The 18765-nt window shown below is 37.7% G+C and overlaps 1 protein-coding gene across 4 annotated transcripts in view; it reads right to left on the reverse strand.

Moving 5' to 3' along the window:
* Positions 1-710: 710 nt before the first annotated feature.
* The window catches only part of LOC114496533 (intracisternal A particle-promoted polypeptide), a 41838-nt gene continuing 23783 nt past the window's right edge, over positions 711-18765 (reverse strand). For all 4 annotated transcript variants that reach the window (XM_036026001.1, XM_028512078.2, XM_036026000.1 and 1 more), the window contains 2 exons: positions 17933-18153; positions 711-3481 (listed from right to left, as the gene is read on the reverse strand). In XM_036026001.1, coding sequence (XP_035881894.1) covers positions 3257-3481; positions 17933-18153 — 446 coding nt within the window. In that variant the 3' untranslated portion in view covers positions 711-3256. The remainder of the gene's footprint in view (positions 3482-17932; positions 18154-18765) is intronic.

Genomic DNA, 18765 nt, shown 5'->3' on the forward strand with positions numbered 1-18765 from the left:
GTCTCTTGAGATTCTTAGTAAAATAAAAAAGGAAAAACATTTTAACTAGTGTAAGAATATAAATAAGGAAATAATATCACCTTGATGTTATCTTTGCTTAAGTATTCAAATATTAAATTTCATAAGTAGATTATGTACATATGATTTCTACTGTATTGATTCTTGCTGTGCAAAGATGCGAGTCTAGACTGGTAACCTGTTTACTTTTTTACATACCTGTTATGGGTTGAAGTATGTGATGAAGTCCTAATCTCCAATATATAAGAATGTGACCTTATTTGGAAATAGGTCTTCACAGAGAGTATGGTTAAAATGAGGTCATAAGGGTAGGCTATAATGTAATATTACTGTATTCTTATTCTTATTCTTACGGTATTCTTATTCTTACGGTATTCTTATTACAAGGGAAAATTTAGAGATAAACATGCATATAGGGAGAACGCCATGTACACATGAAGGTGGCTATGTGAAGGAGAGAAGCCTGAATAGATCCCTCTCTCTTAGCCCACAGAAGGAACCAACTCTACCAACACCTTGAGTTCAGACTTCCAGCCTCTGCAACTAAGACAATAAATTTTGTTGTTTATATTTCTATAGTACTTTATTCCAGCAACCCTAAGCAAAATTAAAAAAAAAAATATATATATATATATAAAATACCATCGAGCTAGAACTTGTTCAGATCATTAAGAAGTTTACTAAAGACCGTGGCTAATACCAACACATGATCCTTCTTTATTAACATACAGAAAAATTTACTACAGCCTGATAATAAAGGAAAGAAAACACATTCTTCAGAAGATGTTTTTCCAAAGGAAAAGCAAAATCTCAGATGGAAAAGCAAAAATCAAAATACTTTATTGGTACATTCTTTTTAAAGCAATTTGTTATTACTTAGGAAACAGCATATTTACAATTACCTATCTTCAGGGATCATCTGGACCTATTAAGCCCAAAGACTGTCTAGACATTACATTTCTGCCAGAGCAGTACATAATGCCTCCCTTCATGATGCCATTTCAGGTTGCCAGGTAATGATGAGAATTAAATTATAGGAACATTTGGTAAATCTCTTTTGAATCGGAATGCAGATTCTCTATAACTAGAAATATTAAAGGCATGTAGGCTTAAGTAGTCTACAAATTATCTTGACACTTCATTCCTTGACATTTTATGGATCCCAACTAAGTATCTTGACCCTTCAGACTTTCAGAGCTTTCTGTTTGCATTATATAAACTTTTCTTAATACAAGCATATGGTTAAGTTATGAAGAAAAATATCCTTGTGGGCCAATCCAAATATGTTTGACATGAAAGCTGAGTCTTTAATGCTTACCAAGAGTTTTCTATCTAAATAAGCTATTGATGCTTATAACAATATTCCCAAAGACTTTAGTAAAGAAAGGGGGAATCAGGAATATACTAATCAAATTCTGGAATCAGCTAGGTAAACCTAAATGTATGCAATATCTTTAACACAAATGCCTCCAATGGACTGACTAGTAGAGATAAAAGTGATGATCATGTACATGAATTTTCTTCTCAGAACTAGATAGAGAATAATTATTTAAAAAGATAGAGAACAATTCTTTAAAATGCTTCTCATGGGGGGAAATGAGAAGTTTTGAGAAGTAGTTTTGGATCAGAAGCCTTTCATCTCATACTTATGAATCAATGTCTGTAAGAATTTTCACAGGCATCTATACAGTTCCATCTTCTCCAAGCCAGGCAGTAGCTTTGTAGTAAGCTCCTACTTAGGCTTGTCTAAGTACAAGTAAGCTTCACAAAGCTTGATGATCTAATAAAATTCCACCTTCCCAAAGCCAAACAAATATTTTTGGTGATTACTTAGAAAACAGGGAAGAAATTTATTAGGTGCATACCATCTACTGTGCTCTATCACCCTGTTGCATTAAGACAATCACTAAGAACCTATTCTTAATTACCCACTTGCGTCCTCAGTGTCAAGACAAAAAACATAAGTGAGCAAAAGCTTTTTTATGCTGTTATCAATAGGTCAAAACTTATATATAAATAAATAAATATCTATATACATAGCTAGGTATTTCCCACATGTCCTTCCCAATATACCTGTTGCCAATAAAAAATTTGGGGCTACTCTCAAAAGAAAACTTGCAGGCAAGAAGAGGCTGGAAATAAGCATTTGAAGTCATGAAGGGTAAGGACTTACACTCAAGATTACTCTTCAGCAAAGCTGTCATTTAGAATGGAAGGGCAGATAAAGTGCTTTCCAGATAAGGTCAAGTTAAAGGAGTTCATCATCACCAAGCCCTTATTATATGAAATGTTAAAGGGACTTATCTAAGAAAAAGAACAAGATAAAAAATATGAACAGTAAAATGACAACATACAACTATCAACAACTGAACCTAAAAAAAAAAAACAAAAACAAACTAAGCAAACACCTAGAACAGGAACTGAACCAGAGAAATGGAGATCACATGGAGGGTTATCAGAGGGGAGGGGGAGAGGAGAGGATGGGGGGAAAAGGTACAGGGAATAAGAAGCATAAATGGTAGGTACAAAATAGATGGGGAGGTTAAGAATAGTATGGGAAATGGAGAAGCCAAAGAACTTATATGCACGACCCACAGACATGAACCAAGGGGAGGAAATGAGGATGGGAGGGGAGTACAGGGCAAAGGGGAATTAAGCAGGGGGGGTAGAATGGGACAACTGTAATAGCATAATCAATAAGTTATATTTAAAAAAAGAAAAAAGTTTTGGGCTAGTGAAACTCCTAGCATCACATAAAAGTTGGAAATAGTTTCACTGGCTTTTTGCTGTAAGTTAAACTATGAGAAATTGTGCTCTGCATTGAACCATGAATGTATACACATCTTTAAATTGTTTTCATTGTTATTACATCACAGAAAGGTCCTGTTACAGTTTAAACTGCACTGGAGAAGCCACTAAAGGGGCTATTTGCCAAGAAGTTTCTAGCAAATCATTTTTACAAATAGGACTCTATTCCTAACTAGACAATTCTAGAGCATAAATAGTATTTCTGTTAGTAAACTTGGAAAATTTTTCTGACCTCTTTATGAATTTAGGATATATTCCATATCCCTTCTCACTGAAATTCTTAGAAAAATAATCCGTTAGTCATTTACCTATCAAGTAAATGAAAAACTCAACCGAATCAAAAGTCCTATGACCAAATATGTGTGTGATTTGCAAAAGGTCAGGCCCTATACTTTCAAAATGTTTCTTGTATTCTCTCACAGTTCATATTTCATAGTACAGCAACACCTCCTTCACAACGACTGGTGATCATGTTACCAATTTCTGTCCAGGTATCTGAATGAGGGTTATAAACTTCAACTGAGTCCAAAGTACCTGGGGCCAAGAAATCATGGCTGGAAGATCGACCTCCAGAAACATACAGAAGCCCATTGACTGCCACAACACACATGCCTGCTCTAGGCACTTTCATTGAGGCAACTTCAACCCATTTTTCCTGGTGAAGAGAAAAAAAATAAGTTAGCAGTGTCATAAAATGATAATAGAGAAAACTGCTGAGAAATCAGATTCTATGGTTCTTTTTAAATGTTTAAATTTCAAACTCCCAATCCAGTCACATTAGTATATAGAACATTTGTAAATGAACTTTCAAGTTGATAGATATAGACAAAGTACTGGGTTGGCTGAAAAGTCTGTATGTCTTTTTTCTTAAAATAAAAGACATTTTTTCATTTTCACCAATAACTTTATTGATTTGGATATTTTGAGTATGTTGGCTACCTCTCATGTGGTATAATGTTGATTGTTCTGAATTAATGTCTCAATTTGATCACTATCAACTTCAACCTGAACGTGATACATCATCCAGTGAGAAATCTCCAGCACAAAACTTTGCAAAGCACTTTTGCACATTTGATCAGTCACAGCACCTTTTCCATACACTAAACAAATCTCTTCTCTGTGTTTCAGTTGTGCTTTTATCTTTCTTGAGATAATAAAGCATAATATGCCAAAAACGTATATTTTCTTTCATCTTCAATATTAAAATGGCTACACAAAAAAATCACCAATTTTGATTTTTTAAAAGATTTTATTTGTTTTTTTTTAGAGAGAGGAGGAGGGAGAAAGAGAGTGAGAGAAACATCGATGTACAAGAGAGATACATTGATCGGTTGCCTGGGGCCCACCCTGCAACCCAGGCATGTACCCTAACCGGGAATCAAACTGGCAACCTTTTGGTTTGTAAGCCAGCACCCAATCCACTGAGCCACACCAGCCAGGGCAACGTTTTTTTAAATGCACACTGATATGACAACTGTCACAATACAATCTAACAAAATTGTTTCAAATGAAGTTAAAGACAACTAAGTGCTATTAGAGCGATCTTATGGAAAAATACAAACAAAATTTTTGGCCAACCCAATATTTAGAGGAAGAACAAGTCTGTGATTGATTATAAATTATTATTAAGAAATAATCAAGAGATAGATTTTCTTATAGGTAGGCTTTCTGGAAAACTAGTTCTTTGGAATACAAGTAGTTAATGTACACCACCCCCAAACTCACAAAGCTCCTAGAAGAAAAGTGCTTATATACAGTGTACTGAGGGCTTTTGAAAGTCTTTGAAATGCTAATGAGCGGACTTCTGGCCAAGATGGAGGCATAAGTGGACTCACTGGACCTCCATGCACAACCAAGATTAGAACAACAACAATTTAGAGGCAGAATAACACCCAGAACTGACAGAGAATTTATCTGAATGGAAGTCGGACAGTCAAGAAGTTGAAGTAGACCTGTTCATCCAGACCAGTAGGAGGGGCAAAGAGGAGCACCCAGGTGCAGGTAGCGGCACGGGTCTCAGCGAAGAGAGCAAAGAGAGTTGGGCACATAAGGCAACCGGGAGTGCCTAAGGCATCTGGGGTGTGCAAGATCGCAGCGAGTGGACCCTGAGTATGCAAGCGGCAGCTGGCAGACCCAATGAGGCGGCGATTGTGGAGCAGGGCAGAGCGCACAACCCAGGATCCCAGAGAGGGGACTGGGGTCCCACGGAGAACAGAGCTACCGCCATTGTTCCCTCCCGCCCCCACCCGCACATACAACGTCACAATCTAGCGACTGGGGTGCCCAGCCGCGGTGAACACCTAAGGCTCCGCTCCTCACTGTAACAGGAGCGACCAGACCAAAAAAAAAAAAGGAAAAAAAAAAAGAGAGAGAGAGAGAGAGAGAGAGACATGTCTCAAACAGAAGAACAGATCAGTGCCCCAGGACTCATCATTTTAAGTGACTGAGAGATAGCCAATCTATCAGATGCACAGTTCAAAACACTGGTGATCAGGAAGCTCACAGAACTGGTTGATTTTGGGTGCAAATTACATGAAAAATGCAGGTTACCATAAACATAAAAGAAATGAAGGAAAATGCATAGAGAACCAATAGTGATGGGAAGGAAACTGGGACTCAAAACAATAGAGTGGATCAGAAGGAAGAAAAAAACAACCAAACAGGAAAGAATGGAGAAATAAGAATTCAAAAAAACGAGGAGAAGCTTAGGAACCTCCAGGGCATCTTTAAACGTTCCAACATCCGAATTATAGGGGTACCAGAAGGGGAAGAGGAAGAGCAACAAGTGGACAAGTTATTTGAACAAATAATAAAGGAGAGCTTCCCCAATCTGGCAAAGGAAATAGACTTCCAGGAAATCCAGGAAGCTCAGAGTCCCAAAGAAGTTGGACCCAAGAAGAAACACACAAAGGCACATCATAATTACATTAGCCAAGGTAAATATGAAGGAGAGAATCCTAGAAGCAGCAAGAGACAAGGAGACAGTTACCTACAAAGGAGTTCCCATCAGACTGTCAGCTGACTTCTCAAAAGAGACCTTACAGGCAAGGAGGGGCTAGAAAGAAGTATTCCAAGTCATGAAAGACAAAGACCTATATCCCAGATTACTCTATCCAGCAAAGCTCTCATTTAGAATGGAAGGGAAGATAAAGTGCTTCTCAGAAAAGGTCAAGTTAAAGGAGTTTATCATCACCACCCCTTATTTTATGAAATGTTAAAGGGACTTATCTAAGAAAAGAAGATACAGAAAAAACATGTATAGTAGGATAGCAAATTCACAGTTATTAACAACCACAGGTAAAGCAAAACCAAAAGAAACTAAGCAAACAACAAGAACAGGAACAGAACCACAGAAATGGAGGTCACAGGGAGGGTTAGCAACAGGGAAGTGGGAGGAGGAGAGAGCGGGGAAAAGGTACAGAGAATAAGTAGCATAGATTGTAGGTTGAAAATAGATAGGGGGAGGGTAAGAATAGTATGGGAAATGGAGAAGCTAAAGAACTTATAAGTATGACACATGGACATGACTAAAGGGGGGGATGTGGGTGGGAGAGGGTGCACAGGGTGGAGGGGAATGAAAGGGGAAATGGGACAACTGTAATAGCATAATCAATAAAATATATTAAAAAAAAAGAAATGCTAATGAGCCTTACAAACCTCCAGGAGAATGATATAACAAAAAACACTTGCCAAATTTATTTGACCATGTAATCCTTTCTGCAAGGATCATCTAGTTGGAGTTAGAGACTGCAAAACATATTTTCAGAAAGGTGGTATAGATCAGGGGTCAGAAACTATAGCCTATTTGTGTAAGCCTACAAACTAAGAATTATTTTTCCACTTTAAAGAGTTACTTAAAAAAACAAAAATGAAAATACAAAAAAGATTGTATATGGCCCTTGAACAAAAATTTTGCTAACTTCTTGTATACTTTATTCTCTGAAGAAATTTCAATAAGCTGCTGTAACCAAAATGAATTGTGAAGTCCTACTTCAAGGAAAATGTCTATACCCAGAAAATAGGAAAGCCAGTTAAGGTCCTGCAACATAATCAAAAGAGAAACTGTTAGGTAGGATAGATATTAAACCAAGGCAGGGAGGGAGAGGGAGACATATCTCACCCACTAACTCAGCAGTCCTGAGCCGGGGCTGATAAGATTGCCAGGTGTTCCAAACATCACAGGAAACACCATGATAGCACAAGAGGAGGGGAGCCCTTGAAATTCTGTATGTATCATTTCCATTATCTGGGAGAAAGCCTTTGAAACTATGTATTCATCCCAAGGTCTAGAAGGGGAAAAAGGAGGAGGTCTATGGTACCCAAAGAAAAAGCCTATAAAACAACTTTGGTTAACTGCCTGTCACTAGTCACTATCTGTTTCAAGAGGGTGTCTCTAGTGCTTACAAAAAGAACCCATAGATAACTTTGGGTAACTGCCTCAACTTTGACTAACTGCCTTTGGTCATCTACCTGTTTTACAACAGATGACAAAAGGTGGTATGGAGCAAGAGAAGAATCTGGGTTAATAACCCTCCACATATACGTCAGTCCCTGGGGAAAGCTGTCACTATCTTTACCCACCAATCAATATGTAACTCCCTCACCCCATCTCTCAACTATATAAGTCCTCAGGACAAAGGACCTGATGCTTTTTGCAGCCCAAGCCTACACCTTTCACCCTCACCTTACCTAGGCCTATCCTCTTCCATGAAAACTTATCACTAATAAATTTTGCAGGTTAATAGACTTGCTGATCTGTAACTCTTTACTGTGCCAGCAAGAAGAATCTAGTTTTTCCTACAACAAAATGAGCAAGTAGCCAGGTAAAAAAAGAACCCAGAAATAAAGTACAGGGTAAACAAAGTTTATAAAATTGTGAAAAGTGAACAATTATTCCTCAATGCTAGAAAGTGAACTTTTTCAGTACAGCTCTAGCACATTATAGAGACTGAATGTGTATTTGCTGATTTGAAGGTAAATGAAATGCTGAAATACTAACCCAGCACAATCCTTTGAAATTGAAGAACCATATTAAATTTAAAGGCTGAATTACAGAACATATCATAAAGTTGGCATAGTTGAAAAAATAGTTTTAAAAGACAGATATATTTACAAAATTCTATAGCTGATTAGGCTGTTGGGGTTATATTTTTCATTAGGGGGAACTAACATTTGCTTCCCCCCCAAAATTGCTCTTGAAATAAAAAGGGAACCAGGCTCATTCAGTAATATTTATATTTCATTTCTATCTGTGCATTAGAACTATAATTTGTGTCCTGGCCAGGTGGCTCAGTTGGAACATCCTTCTAAAATGTCAGGGTTGCATGCAGGAACAATTTCTGGTTGGGGCACATGCAAGGGTCAACCAGGGAATGCATACAGTGAGTGAGGCAGCAGAACAATGTTTCTTCCTCCCTTCCCTTCTCTCTCCCTGAAATCAATAAATGAAAAATTTTAAAAAAGAACTATAATTTGCTTTTTATCCTGAGTTACCTCAAAATAAACTCTGTAAAACCAGAAACGTGTTTACATTATTTTAAGGATTTGGATTTATAATGTAGGACTTTAGTAGACTGTAAATAACAATAAAATTTCAGATTTGCACATGAAAACCAAAATAACTTATTACCGATAAGCACTTGGAACAAAAGTCTATTCAATTCCAGCCATATGGAAAAAGTAGCAACAGAAAGTTCACTTTCTATATTACCAAATAAAATCATATAGAAAGTAATTAGAAATATCACTAAAGTTTAAAACTTGTCAGAAATGAGAATCAAAATCATGCTTTAAACTAAGACAAGACTGCCACTTCTATTCAACATTGTACTGAAGACTCTAGGCAGGGCAATTAGGAAAGAAAATGAAATAAAAGGCATTTGGATTGGAAAGGAAAAAGTAAAATGATCTCCACACATGTCATGATCTTTCATTTCATTTTTATTTATTGATTTTATAGAGAGAGAGGAAGGGAGGGGGACAGAAGAACACTGGAACAGGGAGAGAGGGAGGAAGGAAGGGATAGAGAAACATCTATTTGTTGTTCTACTTATTTATGCATTCATTGATTTATTCTTGAATGTGCTGTGACTGAGGATCAAACCTGCAACCTTGGAGAATTGGGACTATGCTCTAACCAACTCAGCTACCTGGCCAGGGTGACATGATCTTACATATGGAAAATCCCAAGGAATTCACACACAAAAAAAACCCCAAAATATGAGTGCTGCAAGGTTAAAATATATTAGATCAACAGACAAAAATAAACTGAATTTCTCTACACCAGCAATGAAAAACTTAAACACAAAGTTAAGAAAACAGTTCAATCTTCAATAGGTTCAAAAGAAATAAAATAGGAATAAATTTAACCAATAAAGTGCAAAAAACTGAAAACTCTTAAAAACTATTAAACACTGTTGAGATAAATTGAAGACCTAAATAAATGGAAAGTCATCTTATGTTCAAGATTAAAACACCTAAAATAGTTAGGCAATACTCCCTAACTTGATCTCAAATTCAATGTAATCCTTATCAAAAAACCCAGCTGATTTCTTGGTAGAAATTAACAAGCTGATCCTAAAATTCATATGAAATTCAAGAAACCAAAGCTAAATACTTTTTTTTTTTTAAGTACAGGCTTTCGGCCAAGATGGAGGCATAGGTAGATATGCTTTGCTTCCTCAACAACCAAAAGAAGGACAACACCAATTTAAAAACAAAAAACAACCAGAAATGCCAGAAAATCAAACTGTATGGAAGCCCAACAACCAAGGAGTTAAAGAAGAAACATTCATCCAGACTGGTAGGAGGTGTGAAGATGGTCAGCCAGAGCAGAGAGAATGCATGGCAAGGGGGTAGCTGGCAGACTGGGAAGGAGAGGTGGAGGCTGGAGGACCAGGTAGTCCCATATTTGCATTTGGATAAACCAGGACAGACAACTGGGGAGTGAGATAGACTGTGCAAGCCAGCGTTCCAGTGTGAGGAACTAAAGCCTCAAAACCTCTGGCTATAAAAATCTGTGGGGATTGCAGCAGTGGGAGAAACTGCCAGTCTCACATGAGAATCTGCTGGAGAAGCCCACAGGGTCCTAGAACATACACAAGCCCACCCATCTGGGAATCAGCACCAGAGCACCACCTGGAAGGAAGCAATTCACTTGTGGGAAGTGGAGGAAGTGACTGAAAGCAGAGTAGAAGCAAAGCAAGTGGCATTGATCCCTACCCCAAATACAGCGCCACAACGCAGTGAAGTGGGTTGCCCAATCCTGGCAAATACCAAGGCTCTGCCCTTACAACATAATAGGTGCACTGAGACAAAGAAATATGGCCCAAATGAAAGAAGAGATCAAAACTCCAGAAAAAGAACTAAGCGACAAGGAAATAGCCAACCTATCAGATGCAGAATTCAAAACACTGGTAAATAGATGCTTACAGAAATGATCGAGTATGGCCACAAAATAAAGGAAGAGGTGAAGGCTATACAAAGTGAAATAAAGAAAAATATATAGGACCCAACAGTGAAAGGAAAGAAACTGGGACTTAAATCAATGATACGGAACAAAAGGAAAAAATAAACACTCAATTGGAACAGAATGAAGAAACAGAATGCAAAAAAATGAGGAGAGGCTTAAGAACCTTTCAATAACTTCAAACATTCCAACATTCAGATCTTAGAGGTGCCAGAAGGAGAAGAGAAAGAGCAAGAAATTATAAACTTATTCGAAAGAATAATAAAGAAAACTTTCCTAATCTGGTGAAGGAAATAGACATACAAGTCCAGGAATTTCTGAGTGTCTCATACTGGTCCAGGAAGATCAGACTCTCAAACAAGCTGGACCCAAAGAGGAGCACACCAAGACACATCATAATTAAATTGCCAAAGACCAAGTTAAGGAGAGAATCTTAAAAGCAGCAAGAGAAAAGAAGAGAGTCACCTACAAATGAGTTCCCATAAAATCTGCAGCTGATCTCTCAAACCTTGCAGGCAAGAAGAGGTTAGAAGGAAATATTGAAAATCATGAAAAGCAAGGACCTACATCCAAGATTACTTATTCAGCAAAGCTATCATTTACAATGGAAGGGCAGAAAAAAGTGCTTTCCAGAGAAGGACAAGTTAAAGGAGTTCATCATCATCAAGCCCTTAGTTTATAAAATGTTAAAGGTACTTATCTATGAAAAAGAAAAACTTATTTAAGAAAAACTATAAACAAGCCCTGGCTGGCGTAGCTCAGTGGATTGAGTGCGGGCTGGGAACCAAAGTGTTCCAGGTTCGATTCCCAGCCAGGGTACATGCCTGGGTTGCAGGCCATAATCCCCAGTAACCGCACATTGATGTTTCTCTCTCTCTCTCTCGCTCTCCCTCCCTTCTCTCTCTAAAATAAATAAATAAATAAATAAAATCTTTAAAAGAAAAACTATAAACAGTAAAATGACAATAAACTCACAATTATCAACAAATGAACTTAAAAAAAAAACTAAAAAAACTAAGCAAACAACTAGAACAGGAACAGAACCAGAGAAATGGAGATCACGTGAAGGGTTATCAGTGGGGAGAGGGAGGAGGGAGAATGGGTGAAAGGTACAGGAAATAAGAAGCAAAATTGGTAGGTATAAAATAGAAAGGGGAAGGTTAAGAAGACTATAGGAAATGGAGAAGCCAAAGAACTTACATGTACAACTCATAAGTTGTACATGGGACAACTGTAACAGCAAAATCAATAAAACATACTTAAAAAATAAAAAGAAAGGTCCCTATTTCAAGATGAAAAAAAAAAAAAGTACAAAGCCGGAGAACTCACACTTGCTGATTTCAAAACATACTAGAAAGCTACAGTAAATTCAAACACTGTGGCGCTGGCATAAGGATAGACATATAGATAAGAATAGACATATAAATAAATTAATAAAATTAAGAGGCTAGAAATAAACTCTCACAGTTATGATCAATTGACTTAGAACAAAGGTGTCAAGACAATCCAAAAGAAAAGAATAGTCTTTTCAATATATCGTGCTGGAATAACTGCCTAGCCACATGTAAAAGAATAAAGGCAAACTCCTACCTCACACTACATAAAAAAATTAACTCAAAAATTAATCAAAGACCTAACTATAAGAGCTAAAACTATAAAACTCTTAGAAAAAAAAGTGTAGGCATAAATCTTCATGAACTTGAATTAATCAATAGTTTCTTAGGTATGACACCAAAAGCACACGCAACAACAGAAAAAATCAATTGAACATCAAAATTTAAAATTTTTGTGTTTCCAAGGATACCATAAAGAAAGGGAAGGAAGCCAGAGAATTGGAGAAAATTTTTACAAATTGTGTATCTGACAAAGGACTTGCACTTAGAATACATAAGAATGCTTACAACTCAACTATAAAAAGATGAATAAGTAATCCATTTGAAAATAAAACTTGAATATGTTTCTCTTCAAAGATGTATAAGTGATCAATAAGCCAATATAAAGATGTCTGACTTCCAGTCAAGATGGAGGCATAAGTAAACACAGCTTACTCCTTGCACGACCACATCAAAATTACAACTATGTTATAGAACGGTTACTCAGAACCATCAGAAACTGAGTTCAATGGAAGTCAGACAACTATGGAATTAAAGAAACCATATCCATCAAGACTGGAAGGAGGGGAGGACACATGGAATGGGCTGGTCTCACATCCACACGTGGTGGATAAAAATTCAGGAGGGATACCTTGGGAACAAGGAGTCCTGGCACCACACCAGGCCCCACAACCCAGGGTTGCAGGGCCAGTAAAATAAGCCTTATAAGTTCTGGCTGTAAAAACCAGCAGGGATTCAGTAAGTGAAAGAAAATGCTAGAATCCCAAGCAGTTCCTCTGAGAAGACCCGCACATGGACTTACTCAGACTCACTCCCTCTGAGCTCCAGTGCCAGGGTAGCAGCTTGAAAGGAACCAGTGGCATACAGGGAGGAAGTGAAGTATCTGGCATCAGGGTGAGAGCTGGGGGACAGTTTTTTCCCAAATAGAATGGTAGGCAGCGGCCACTGCTCCTTTTCTGAATCCTCTTCCCACACAGCCAGAGCCAGCAGGCAGGAGCTATATCTGAGATTCCATCAACTTGGCTCACACTGTTTGCCCCACTCTGGTGTTTTCCCAAGGCTCCATGCCACCCAACCCCACCGAAACTATTAACCATGACTTTCCCATATGAATGGCTGGTCTTAGCCCATGCTTCACAACTTCCTAAATCCTCTCAAACAAGCAATAGCCAGTCTCAGTGAACCCCCAGCTCCAATACCTCCTGCAATGTGGCCCAGGCCCAGCCCGAGCAGCAGCCAGCCTAGGTTCACAGGGTGGCTTTGCCTAAGAACCTCCAAATCCAACACCCAACAACAAGTATCAGCCACCTGCAGATTGCCTTTTAGCTCATGTTGGGAGGTCCTGAGGAGAACAAAGGTAGTAGCTGACCTTGGCCCACACCACATGGGAAACCCTAGAACCCGAGCACCCAGTAGACAGCTACAAACTACATCAGAGCACCACCACCCTGCCCAGCTAGGTGGATCCTCTAAAGAGGGAGGAGGTTGGTGGTCAGTGGTCACAGTCAGCAGCTGGCTGCTGCTAGTACTTGGCAGCTGACTTGTATGGGTAAATCCCTCCCATTGACCTACCAACAGCAGTCAAGGCTCAACTATAAGAGGAGGATATACTTAGCCGACATGAAGGGCACACCTCAAGTGCTGAGCTTCTGTGATAGGGGAGACTGTGCCACGGGGCCCTACAGGACACCTACAACATTAGGCCACACTACCAACACAAGGAATCATAGCAGCTCTACCTAATAAACAGAAACAAACACAGGGAGGCTGCCCAAATGAGAAGACAGAGAAACAAGGCCCAAATGAAAGAACAGATCAAAACTCCAGGAAAAGAACTAAACAAAACGGAAATAAGTAATCTAGCACATGCAGAGTTTGACAACATAAAAAATATTCAGTCAGAAATGAAGGATACAGTAATTGAAGTAAAGAACAACATACAGGGAAACAACTGTAGAGTGAATGAAGCCAAGAACCAAATTAATGATATGGAACACAAGGAAGCAAAAAAAAACAACCAATCAGAACAAGAAAAAAAAAAAAATCAAACCCTGACTGGTGTAGCTCAGTGGACTGAGCGCGGGCTGCAAACCAAAGTGTCGCAGGTTCAATTCCCAGTCTGGGCACATGCCTGAGTTGCAGGCCATGGCCCCCAGCAACCGCACATTGATGTTTCTCTCTCTCTTTCTCACTCCCTTCCCTCTCTAAAAAAAAAAAATAAATAAATTTTTTTTGTTTTGTTTTGTTTTTAAGATTTTATTTATTTATTTCTAGGGAGGGAAGGAAGGGGGGGGGAGAGAGAGAGAGAGAAAGAGAGAGAGAGAGAGAGAGACATCAATGTGCAGTTGCTGGGGGTTATGGCCTGCTACCCAGGAATGTACCCTGGCTGGGAATCGAACCTGGGACACTTTGGTTCCCAGCCCGCGCTCAATCCACTGAGCTACGCCAGCCAGGGCTATAAAATTTTTTTAAAAATCCAAAAAAGGATAGTGCAAGGAGTCTTTGGGATAACTTTGAATGATCTAACATTGACATCATAGGGTGCCAGAAGGAGAAGAGAAAGAGCAAGAAATTGGAAATCTATCTGAAAAAGTAATGAAAGAAAACTTCCCTAATTTAGGGAAGGAAATAGACATGCAAGTCCAGGAAGCACAGAGAGGCACAGAAGGTAGATGCAAACAGGCTCACTCCAACACACATCATAGTTAAAATGCCAAAGGTTAAAGATAAAGAGAGAATCTTAAAAGCAGCAAGAGAAAAGAAGTTAGTTACTTATAGGGGAGTTCCCATAAGACTGTCAGCTTATTTTTCAAAAGAAACGTTGCAGGCTAGGAGGGATTGACAACAAATATTCAAAGTCCTGAAAAGCAGGGACCTACAGCCGAGATTGCTTTACCCAGCAAAGCTAACATTTAGAATTGAAGGGCAGATAAAGAGCTTCCTAGACAAGAAAAAAACTAAAGGAGTTCATCATCACCAAAACATTATCATATGAAATGATAAAGGGGCTTATTTAAGAAAAAGAAAAAGCCCTGGCTAGTGTGGCTCAATGGATTGAGTGCCGACATGAACAAAAGGGTTGCCAGTTCCATTCTTAGTCAAGTCACATTACTGGGTTGGGGGCCAGGTCCCCAGTAGGGGGTACTCAAGAGGCAACCACACACTGATGTTTCTCTCCCTCTCATTCTCCCTTCTTCTCTCTCTAAAAATAAATATATAACTATTTAAAATTAGAAAAAGGAAGAAAAAGATCAAGACTAGGAACAATAAAATGGCAATAAATATGTTACCAACAACTGAATCTAAAAAACAATCTAAGGAAACAAGAATAGAGAAAGAATCATGGATACAGAGAGCATTTTGATGGTTGCCAGATGAGAGGGGGATGTGGGGGAATGAGTGAAGAGATGAGGGGCTTCAGAAGTACAAATAGGTAGTTACAGAATAGGCATTGGGATTTAAAGTACAGTACAGGAGATGGAGTAGCTAATGAACTTGTACACATGACCAGTGGACACAAACAATTGTGTGGGGATTTTCTGAGAGAGCAGAGGGTTCTGGGTAGAGGAGGAACAAAGGGGAAAAATTGGAACAACTGTTATAGTGCAATTAATTAAATATAATTTTTAAAAAAGAAAAATAAATAATATAATAGTAAATATGCCCTGACTCGTGTGGCTCCGTTGGTAGGCGTTTTCCTGCAAAGTAAAAGATTGCTAGTTTCATGTTTAGGGCATATGCTTGGGTTGCAGCCCATTCCCTGGTTGCGGGGAGTAAGAGAGGAGTTTCTCTCCTCTCTTTCTGCCTCCCCTCGCCTCTCTCTAAAAATACATAAATAACATCTTTAAAAAAATAAATAGGAGAAATACAAACAATCTATAACAATCTATAACTCTTTACTCAGCGAAATATCTTCAAAAGTGAAGGTGGAAAAATAGAGTTCCAGAAAATGATAGCTAAGAGAATCATTGCTAGTAGACCAGCACTAAAAGAAACAATAAAGAAAATTCTTCAGGCTAAGAGAAAATGATATGATACAAACTTAGCTCTACACAAAAAAATAAACAGAACTAGAAATGGTAAATACATACATAATTACCAGAACTTTCTCATTAAAAATATTTTAGATATAACTATTTAAGTAACTGTAACAAAATACTGTGGAGTTTACAACACATACAGAAATAAACCAGCACAAAGGATGGGAGTGGGAAATGAAAGTATGTTTTTGCAAGTTTCTTACATTGAAAGTGAAGTCGTATGATATTACTTGAAGTTAGATTTGATACATTAAAAAAATATATGGACATAATGTAACCCCTAAAGCTACCACTAGGGAAAAAGGTAAAGAGATAGAGGTAACTGAAAAGAAAAGAGATAAAATGGAATACTAAAATAATCAATCTAAAGACAGAAAAATGGGGGGAAGGTATCAAAGAACGGATTATACAAATAAAAAAACAGCAAAAGAGAAGTCTAAGAACCAACCACATCTGCAACTATATTACATATATATAATAGAAATTTTAAAGACTCCATGTGAAAGTCAGGGACTGTTAAACTGCATAAAAAACATAGGCTACAACTATATGTAAAGACACAGAATTGAAGTAGAAGGAAAAAACACATGCCATGAAAATACTAATCAAAACATAAATTGGCTATATTAATGGTTGCATTAATATCAAAGTGGACTTCAGAACAAAGATTATTACCAGCGGTAAAGAAAAATACTTCATATTATAAAAAGATCAATTCATTAAGAAGACATAATTTCAATGTTTAGAGACTTCATAACAGAAATTCATTTTTTAAAAATTGATTTCAGAGAGAGAAAGAAAAAGAGAGAGAAACATTGACTTGTTGCTCCACCCATTCATGCCTTCCCTGGTTGATTCTTGTATGTGCTATGAACAGGGATCAAACCTGCAAACTTGGTGTATCAGGATGCAACACTCTAACCAAGTGAGACAGACACCTGGCCTGGCCCAATACACAGATTTAAAATGTGAAGCAAAACCTGACAGGAATGGAAGTAAAAACAGACAAATCCATAATTACAGGTGGAGGTTCCAACACTTCTAATTTACAAAACAATCAGACATGTTGAGAAGACTTGATCAACACTAGTCAACTTGACTTAACTGACATTTATAGAACACTACACTCAACAACAGCAAAATACAAATTTTTTCAGGTACACATGAAACATTTACCAGAACAGAAATCATTCAAAGTATGCTTCTTGATCACAATGACATTAAATTAAAAATCAGTAACACAAAGATAACTAGAAAATCCCCAAATATTTTGAAATTAAAACACATACTTCTAACAACTTATTGGTCCAAAAAAAAAAAAAAAAAACAAAAACGACAAAAAACCTTGCCAGGGAAATCAGAAGTTATTTTGAGATGAATGCTATTAAAACAAAACATACTGCTGTGGCTGGGGTAGCTCAGTAGGTAAGCGGCCTGTGAACCAAAGGGTTGCCAGTTTGATTCCTATGATGAATGCCTGGGTCCCCAGGTCCCCAGTAGAGGGCACATGAGAGGCAACCACACACTGATGTTTCTCTCCCTCTCTTTCTCCTTCCCTTCCCCTCTCTCTAAAAATAAGTAAGTAAGTAAGTAAGTAATTTTTTAAAAAGAACATACCAAAATGTGTGGGGTGCAGTTAAAAAAGTGCTTGAAACAATTTATAGCTTTAAAGGTTTACATTACAGAAAAAGAAAGTTCTGAAAATCAATAATCTAAGCTTCCACTTTAAGAATCTAGAAAAATAAGAGTGAATTAAACCTAAAACAAATGGAAGAAAGGGGGGGAAAAGGAACAGAAAAGAATTAAATAGAAGGTGCCCAATCAGTACAACAAAACTAATGACGCCAAAAATTAGTTCTTTGAAGGAAAAGAGAAAAAAAACTACAAATGATCAATGACATGAATGAAAGAATGCACATCACTACAGATCTTATAGACATTAAAAGAATAACGGGATACTAAATATTTGAAATCATCCAACCTACCTCTTCAAAGGAATATTTTTCTACAGTATGAAGAGCATCTTGTGTCTCATTCCATCCTCCAATAGAATAGATGCAATCATTGAGTGCAGCCACCCCAAGATATGCTCTCCTGGTTCCCATTGGAGGAAGTGGAGACCAACGCTTGGAAAGTGGATCATAAACTTCAAAAGAACGAAGCTCTATTCCTTCATTGCTGATGCCCCCAATTACATAAATTAAACCTGGAAATTAAATACTTTTGTTTAGATGCTATAGAAAATAGGATATAATAATTAGCAAAGCAATAGTTGCAAGTTCAGTTTGTTGTGCTGATGCTATATTTAAGTAGGACTTATTATGAATTAGGGGTATGAATTTAAAGTGGAATTGAATTTTCAAAGAACCTAATGATGCTATTAAATGTCAGATAAGGATTTCCCATCTTATTGTCTGTGTGATGATCTCAATTTCCAGATGCACTGCTATCATGAATAGGTAAAAAAGGAGAGGGAAAGGGACTCCCCCCCCCTAAAAAACACGCACTTTAGTAACTGGGAATGGCATGACTGTGTTTGGTGACAGCCTACCTATTGTTCAGATGGACATAAAATAGAGAGTACAATAGAATGCAATTCACACAGTCCCTTTTTAAATTTGACTGAAACTAATGGCTCTGACCATCTATCATCATTTTTGAGTGCCCAGTGTGTTTCCCATGTTCTGAAAGTGAGAAGTTAAATGGCATTTTAAGAAATGTGAGCTAAACATTAATAAACTTGGGTTCTAGCTCCAGCTTTGTCAGTAACCAGCTATGAAAAAAGACAATTCACAGCCTTTCTAATCTTCAACTTCCT

This window comes from Phyllostomus discolor, chromosome 5, assembly GCF_004126475.2.
Source record: "Phyllostomus discolor isolate MPI-MPIP mPhyDis1 chromosome 5, mPhyDis1.pri.v3, whole genome shotgun sequence".
NCBI classification, from domain to species: Eukaryota; Metazoa; Chordata; class Mammalia; order Chiroptera; family Phyllostomidae; genus Phyllostomus; species Phyllostomus discolor.